The sequence below is a fragment of the Fulmarus glacialis genome, unplaced genomic scaffold (assembly GCF_000690835.1).
Source record: "Fulmarus glacialis isolate BGI_N327 unplaced genomic scaffold, ASM69083v1 scaffold23451, whole genome shotgun sequence".
In the NCBI taxonomy this organism is placed as follows: Eukaryota; Metazoa; Chordata; class Aves; order Procellariiformes; family Procellariidae; genus Fulmarus; species Fulmarus glacialis.
This window is the reverse complement of record NW_009195021.1, coordinates 60,863-69,375: the sequence shown is the minus strand read 5'-3', so window position 1 is coordinate 69,375 and position 8,513 is coordinate 60,863. Positions and strand designations below refer to the sequence as shown.

The 8,513-nt window shown below is 40.9% G+C and overlaps 1 protein-coding gene across 1 annotated transcript in view; it reads left to right on the top strand.

Annotated features, from left to right (window-relative positions):
* Positions 1 to 280: 280 nt before the first annotated feature.
* FAM160A1 (family with sequence similarity 160, member A1) overlaps positions 281 to 8,513 on the top strand; it is a gene marked incomplete at its 5' end in the record, with an annotated part of 16,179 nt that continues 7,946 nt past the window's right edge. Inside the window, 4 exons of the mRNA XM_009587973.1 lie at positions 281 to 448; positions 4,096 to 4,175; positions 5,636 to 5,833; positions 6,332 to 7,356. Coding sequence (XP_009586268.1) covers positions 281 to 448; positions 4,096 to 4,175; positions 5,636 to 5,833; positions 6,332 to 7,356 — 1,471 coding nt within the window. The remainder of the gene's footprint in view (positions 449 to 4,095; positions 4,176 to 5,635; positions 5,834 to 6,331; positions 7,357 to 8,513) is intronic.

The window sequence follows — 8,513 nt, the reverse complement described above, 5'->3', positions numbered from 1 at the left end:
GATTTGGCTCTTGGTATTTCAGTATGTGTGAGATTTGGGGTGTCAGTTTGGGGGAGGGTTTTTTTTCCTGGGGAAGCAAGACAGATAAGAAATGGGTTCAAAATGCTTGTGAGTCATTCAGAAGCATGCTCTTTGCGAATTTAAAAGCAAAGACGTCAATGTTTTTGTGGCAGTGTTATGTATGGAGAGCTTAGAGTGTTTGCCAGGTATACAGTTGCAGAGGATGGATGGATATTTTGTGTGTGCAGTATGTTTGCATTTACATTATTTTTGCTTGTAGATGACCGTGGAAGAAGTGATGACTACTACTGCATATCTGGATCTCTTTTTGCGTAGTGTTTCAGAGCCAGCTCTCCTCAAGATTTTCCTCCGTTTTATTTTGCTGCACCGACATGAGAATGTGCATATCCTAGATACGCTTACTAGCCGAATCAACACACCATTCCGGGTAAGACACGCAGGAAGAAAGTTCAGGTACTCAGCATGGATGTAGGTTAAATATTTAAATGGGAGTTTCCCTATATTCATTCCCTATATTTAACTAGGAATTTTCTCCCCCCACCCAAATGTGTGATTTCGCCACCCACTCCATTATTTTTTTTTTTTGTGCGTGTGTGTGATGATATTTAGCTACCACTATACTAAGTTGACAAATGCGTGAGGTGGTTTCACACATACAGGAAATGGGATAGAGGGAGATGAGGGCTTCTGGAAGTCTGGATGCTGTTAGAAGACTAAAGGTAAATTTGGAAGCATTTTTATTCTGGATACTGCTGAATTAGTGCTGCCAAAGATAACTCACCCTGGGACTTATAAATATACTTGTGGTGAGGAGCATTTTTGATCTTTGGAGTTTTGCCAAGCAACAAGCATTTTCAAATAGTCCTTGTGGGAGATGATGGAAGCCCTGTAAGGATGTCTCTAAATTGATCCAAGTTGTGAACTGCAGTATTGCCAATATATTTCTCAGGAATCAAGTCTGTATTGTTGTAGCATGTTTGCTTAACTGTGATGTTGCCTGCTTTCTTCTTTGATTAAAAGAAGGCGCTTTCTTGCTCAAGTGATCGGATTGCTGCTTCCTTTTCTTTGCCTTCACTCCTCTGTGTAGTAAGGTTTATTGCAAATTTACAGTGAGCTCCTTCTCAGCCTAGGCACAATGCACCACAGTGGCTGGAGAGCTAGCTGACAGAGATAGTAGTTACCTTTGCTAACAGTTGGATCTTCTGGCAGAGAAAATAACTACTTGTTGCACTGGACTACCCTTCTGAGCCTTGCTTGGCTGGCAGTCTTGGCTGAATCTTGTGTGACGCACAGCTTCATGGATGAAATAAAGAATATTGTTTTAGTGCAGGTACAACAAAAGCCAGAACACCAGCATGTGCATTAAATTTGTGTATTAGGGACAGCAGCTACATCTGAAATTTGTTTTGAAATGTGAGTCCATGCAAATGCGGATATATGCTGCTGTTACTGCATCTCTAAGATGGATTAACTCTGAAAACGGAAACAGCTTCTGTCGACAAAAATGCAAATGCTGTTGTCTCTGTTAATCATTAATTACTGTTCCACAGGCAAACGAGATGGGAATTGTAAAGAATTCTGCAGCCCTGAGCAACTCAGGATCTCAGCCAAAATGGTTCTGTGATGCTAAATGAGTTTTCTGCAGTATAGCTTGGCCAAGTGCAAAAGCCAGAACGGCAGGCCTTCTGTGTTTCCATAGCACAAAAGCTGCATACGTTATTATTGATGAAAATACTTATTAATAATTCACAGGGTTAAACTTATGTACAGACAGGTGGCCAAAAGAACTTGTAAAAATACTATCCTCTTTGTCTCCTGAGCATATATTAAATCTTTTCTTTTTACAAAATTCAAAAATAGGCTAGCTTTACTTATTCAGATGATTCCTGATTTGCAATATGGTTGCAAAGACAAATGAGAAATGTTTCCCTATAAACTGAAATTTCCTAAATACAGGAAAACTTAAGGCAGTAGCAAGTTTTTTTTAACTTTCCAATATGAAGAAAAGTTAGACTTGGCTCTTAGTAAATTTCACAGAGGAAATGAGAATTTCCCTCGGTCCCCCGGCTAAAACGCACCTTTCATGAAAGGATCTGGCTTCTTCCAAAAGCTTGTTGTGAAGCTCTTCAACTCCTATTCCTATTAAGAACTCCAGTTCTGGTTATTTCTTCTTCTCTTGCCCCTTTACTTTCTCCATCTATTTCTGTAGACATGAGGTCTTGGACTAACTAGCACCTTGCTGTTGGCTCCTAGTACAAGAAGTGGACAGTGGTGGCAGGGCAATGAGTTTGAGCTCGACTTTGCTTCACTGCAAGCCAGCTCATGTGTGTTCCCTGGTTCTCTTCTCTCTGCTTTTTTCCTTTCTCTTGTTCTTCGCTGTGTGTTAGTTCAATGACCAAACTAGGGAAGGCAATCAAAGAAACTTTTGCTTTTCACAGGCTATCAAGTGAGAGTTACTTAAACTTTGCTGTTTAACATTTCCACAGATATAGCTACCAAGTAAGGGAAAATACATGTATGTATATGTATTTTTCAAGAAATATATGCATTCATCTGGTCTTGGTCACCATGGGTAGCTAATCATATTGTAGGGGAGCTGAGTCACTCATCTGAAAGAGAGAACTGGAAATGGTGAAACAAAAAGTCTTTAAGTTGACATTCTTGAGAAAGCATGGGCTGGAAAGAGGAACATAGCAACGTCCTGCTGCAGAGCTAGAACAGTGTTTTAACAGTGGGAGTAAGGGAAGAGACTGCAAAGAAGAGAGGAAATTTCATAGTGGAGGAGAAGCCATGCCCAGGCAGGATGCTGGATTTAATCATGAATGAATTACAAAGGATGTTCAGTGACTGAAAAAATGAGGTAGAGAAAAATCTGTAGCTTCTTCCTTATTTTGTCCTAATCCATTTCTTTTGTTAGCTACTGAAAAGTGCAATTAATTTCATATATTAATTATCTGAGTTTACGTAATTAATATAGGGAGAGGCAAGATTTAAACACCAACTTGAAATGCTAGCAAAGGGTCAGCTTATGCTTAAATAATTCTCACAAGAGTCAGCCTGGTCCTGGAGTCTAAGCCAGCTGTGAAATACTGCTTCTAGGAAAGAGCAGTGCAGGAGAAGGTGCCCAAAGAAATATGCATTAACAAGCATGGAGATGATGAAAACCAGTGAAAGCTTACAGCTCATGCTTCTACCATGTTGGACATAACTGTGCGGTCTAGCAAGCATCTGGCAGGTAGAAATGTACTGTACGATAGCTTTGAAAGTGTTTTATGACTAATTAGTGACCAAAAAAGCCAGTAGAAGTCCATGTTTCTAGTCTGTCCTAAAGCCAGTGTGAAAGTAAGGATGCCTATCACAGAATGGGTATGATTTTTGTCTCTGCTGAGTGTCACTACTGAAATTCCTACTTATGGGTGTATTCGATCAGACCTTTGCCGAAAAGGCAAGCAGAAAGGATCTTCATGCCTTGCTATGGTTCCCAGCTGTTCAAATGACCTGTAGTGGAGGGATCGTGAACACTTCATATGGAGATTCTGATAAAAATGACTTGTTTAGTCCTGGTCTATGCCAGTACATTAAGCTATAGGTGTTGAAGCACTCAGCTTCTTAATGTGTAGAACATTAATTATTCTTTATACTTAAAGCAACAGAAACTTGAGGTGGTTATAACTTTTCTTTCAGAAAAGACCTTTATTTGGTTCAAATTCTATGCCAGAGGTAAAAACTAACACACTATCTTGGAAGTTACAGGGTTTACTTCATGCTGAGTTAAATTAAATTAATAAATTTGAATAATATTAAAGACTGGTAAATTACTGCTTTTTTTTTTATTAGCTTATTTGAAGGAAGATTCTGGATTGTATTTTGTTAAAATGTAACATGTTATGTGTATAGCTCTAGACAACTTTAAAAAAAAAATCCCATAGGGGTGCTGACAAAATGAAATATCATACTAACAGTATCTTATAAAGCATGATGTTCTGGCAGAGCCATTTTGTAATGTAGTATGCAGGGAAGATTGCAAAAGTACAATTTCCAGATGAAAAACTGACAACATTTATCATTTTCCAGCTCTGTGTGGTCTCCTTGGCACTATTCAGAACGCTCATTGGTTTGCATTGTGAAGACGTGATGTTACAACTAGTTTTAAGGTAAAGCCCAAACTCCTTTTTCCACTCTTCATCCTAATTCTGGGACATACAGTCTCTGCCTATGGATGCAGAGCTGGATGAGAGTTCTCCAAGAGAGCAGAAATCCAAGCAACTACAGAGATAAGAATATTTACGATCCTGACAAAAGTCTACCAGACCTGAAGAAGTGTGATTTACATCCTGTGATCTTTAGGAACAAGAGTTTTTTCTTGTGATTTATTTCTATAAAAGTGAGAGAAGGGAAGCTAAGAATATATTTATCACCTCCAAACTGCTTATTCCCTGCTTCTAAATGCATAATTCTTCTCGCCTGCATCTTTTCTCTAGAGTATTATACACTGTGATACAGAGCTATATACTCGTTTGCAGCTTCCACCTTCTTTCTTGTTGTTTTCCACCTCTTTGGTTCCTCTCTCACCAAGAATACTGCAGGTTCCTGAACTGTTGTAGGTAGATTGTTATGTAATGTACTAAATGCATTGATTATTTTTGCTTTTAACTGATGGTTCTATGCATTGCTTCAGAACACTCACTTATAATTTTGGTGTGTGTATTAGATAAGAATTGATTATTTATTTGGAAATATTGGTGTGATTAAATTGGGCTTTTAGCACCGTAGATCACATGAATATTTCACATACTGTCTGTCCCTCCACCCATAAGCATTAAGGTGAAATTCCCTATAGCTCTGGGTGTTGTGCCTGGGAATGCTGTTAGGAACTCTGTGAACTCAAGTATGTTGCCACTCTAGCAGCAGTAGAGTGCTGTATTTAATTTTTTTGTTTGTTTAGGGAATCCTTTAGAATTTGTTTGCATTTTAAATGGCAAAACATCAGTCCAGTTACCACTGAGGCTCTTAATAAAGTGCTCTTAAAAAGTTGAACAAAAGTGCTCTAAAGAAAACTGTGCTTCCTCTATTCCTTGTACTGCCGATAGCTTATTCCCTCCTCTGCCTTGAGACCTCAGTCTTGATCTAGTGCAGTAGAACACCTTGATGACCCTTCCCTCCTTTTTGCTGGCTGCTTGCCTGGTGTATGTAAACTGTCTCTCTCTGGATTTCCCAGGAAAACAAACAAATTAAGGATTCTGAGACAGAATTCATTCATAGTGGGACCAAACCACCCTGCTGGCCGTTGACATCTGCCCATCCCACGCTTCCTCCATCTCTACTTACAGCAAGTTTGCTCTGACCTGCAAAGGATTGTTCACTTCCCCGTTCTGATGCAACTGATCTCCTATCTCTACTCATCTTGACAGTTTCTCATCAAACCATAGCTTCACAATATAAAGGGTCAGGGTTTCATGATCTTGTCAGTGATCCATATTCTAAACCTCTCAAGATTATTATTACTGTATCTTTTATTCTGGAGAAGACAGGAAGATGGGAAGGGAATTTTGTATATTGTTGCTTTCTCTAACATGAAAGGACGATGAAGTAATGCTAGACACTGCTGTTTCAGGTATCTGATCCCCTGTAACCACATGATGTTGAGCCAGCGGTGGGCTGTGAAAGAGAGAGACTGTTACTCCGTATCTGCTGCAAAACTGCTTGCCCTGACACCAGTCTGCTGCTCCACTGGGATCACCTTGACACTTGAAAGCCAGGGAAAAGATTATATTCTATGGACAAAGGCAGCACAAACTAAAGGTAATAGGTGCTCAGGGGAAGACCAGATCATGAAATAATTTTGATTTGGTAGCAGCTCATGGGAGGAGGTGGGGAAAGATAGGAGGGGGAGGAAATGTGGTGGGCAACAATAAACTGGGCAAGCCTGGACTGGAAAGCTTATTTAATTCCTTCCATGTGTCTAGGTCTATTGAAACCTTTTTTTAACAGCTATCTGACTTGAATATGCATTCATGGAAGTAATGTACAGATACATGACTGCAACTCTTGCTGCTTCAGAGTGGACAGTGCTGTTTTAAGGTTTGAATGCGGGCTGGTCTCTTGGAAATCTTGAGTTACAGCTCTGTCTTGGCAATAGGAACAAATAATTTATGTTTATGAGCAAATCTCTTAATCTTTGTGCTTTGATCTTCCTGCTTTACTGGATGGTTGGGACTAAAGACTCTACCTGCCATGTATTAGTCCCTTGCTAGAGAACTTTTTGGGTTGTTTTATTATGTCATGGTATGAGTAATGTTCTTTACTTTTTTTCTGAATCTACTTGCATTGTGGAATATGGAAGAGCTGTGGACATCAGCTACTTGCAGTACTTGGGGGAAGCTCAAGAAGCCATCCTCCAGTGTCTGAAAGATTGTAAGGTTTGGTCTGCCTTGTATGATGGAGTAAACCCTGATCCAGACACCTTTATCCAAACGCTTGCTGAGGAGAACAGTACAGATGTAGAACACCCCATGTTTCGGCTCCAGCAAAGGACACCTAGCATGTGTAGCTCCTCTCAAGTAACTCCATTCGGTGAGAAGATGCAGTTGGAGCTAGAATGGGATGATAGCTATGACACAGGGATTTCTCCTGGTTCTGATGTGAGCTCACTGCAACCGTATGATGACCTGGGAAGCGCAGAGATGCAACCACCTGCAGAGCCACCAAAACACATTCAAGAAATGAAAAAAAATGCCATAATGCTCATCAAAGGATCTTACATAGAGGATTCGGACTTTCAGGATGATGTTATGGTTTACAGGTTATGTGCCCAGAAGGATACTCAAGATGATGACAACTCCAAGGAGAAAACTTTAAATGTAGCCAGAGAACATGAGGTCCAAAGCCAGACTGTAGTCAATGGGCCTCTTGCAAAGAGCCAGCTGGAAATAGACTTGGATGAGCACAGTAAGAGAAATTCAAGCTTGACTCAAGGTGTAATGAAAGAACAAATAAACCAGAAAATGATTGAGATTGATCCACAGCCAGACTTAGAGTTGAAGGTTTCTCCTCAGGAGACATATCATAACTTAAGTGTAAGACTGCTGAGCACAGATAGTGAGGATTTCATTGCACAGTATGACAAAATTATTAAGGAACTGGATCCAAACAGCGCAAGCTTGGAGGAGCAGAAGTTGGATACTCCTGACCCTGCCTCTCCTGCGGAAGAGGAGGAGGACTTTGAGAATTTCTCAGCAGACACCCCTTCTGCGGAGAGCATGTCATCTCCCTTTGGACCAAAAGAGGATGTCTCTCCCAAGCACGCTGCGAGGAACCAGAGTGCTCCATTTACAGGTAGAATGTCCTGTTAATTACATACATAACAAACACAGGAAGGCATGGTGATTAAAGGTGACCAGATGAGATCACACTGTGCAGCACACAGCACAAGCATAGAGCAAGGAACAGTCCTGGCACTAAAAAGGGTATAGCCCAAATAGCTGAGACCGGTCCAAGGAGAGTGAGGGATCCAACGTGAAAGTAGAGCAGAGCAGTCGGTGTGGTGACAGAAAATGGTGGTTGCTCAGGGGGTTTTTTGGCTGCTTTTTTTTGTAATTGTTTAAAATCTTGAGCAGGGGTTATGTTGTTTGTATGTGAGAGCTCCATCATTCTAGAGAAAGCTTTTGCAGTCGAAAGGGGATTGGCGTAACTGTTCTAATATACAGAGCCCAGGTAAATAATTTGTTTCTGGTGGCTTTCTCTGATCATCTCTGATGCTATGGATGCAGTATCACGTTGCCATTTTTTTCCTCTCTGCTATTTCACATTTTAGCACGAGGTGGCAGCACTGGTGCCATGGCTGTACGTGCTTGCCTCCATGCTCTGCCTTGGCAGCCTGTTCCTCCAATGTCAGGTCTGCCCTTGCTGTTGGTATGCTTTTCTGTCTTGTGGCAGGCAGCAATTTAAGCTTGGTCTCCGCAGACTGTCCAAGCCATTCAAGGAATGACAGTGCTACCGGAGGTCAGAGTGGGCTTTTGATCTGTATTTGTACAGCTCCTTGCACTGCGGGCTCCTGATCTTTAATCAGGTCTCCTAGGTACCACAGTAATGCAAATAATAAAGAATAATAATTTAGCTAGGTTTCCTCATCCAAAACAAAACCTCTGAAAGATGGCTTCTCGTTCATTTGAAAGGAGGAGGAAAACATTCATTTGTGCCCATTGAAATGCAGCCCTTTCTGGTTAGCTGTGGTCAGCATGCCTGGCACCATTTCTTAATTGAAAAATCCAGCCTGTTTTTCAATCAATTTGCTATTTTTGCTGTGGTGACAATTTCCTTGTACCAGAAGCTAATCGTATTCAAACCTTTCTGTTTCCCCTTATCTGCTGTCAATCGTAGCTCAAAAATGTTGTCCCTGTCTCTCATTCTTCATCTAGTCCCTCCCTCCATTTGTTCCTTTCCAAAAATGCCACACCAAAACCAACACCCCCCCCTCCCCCCCCACCACCCAC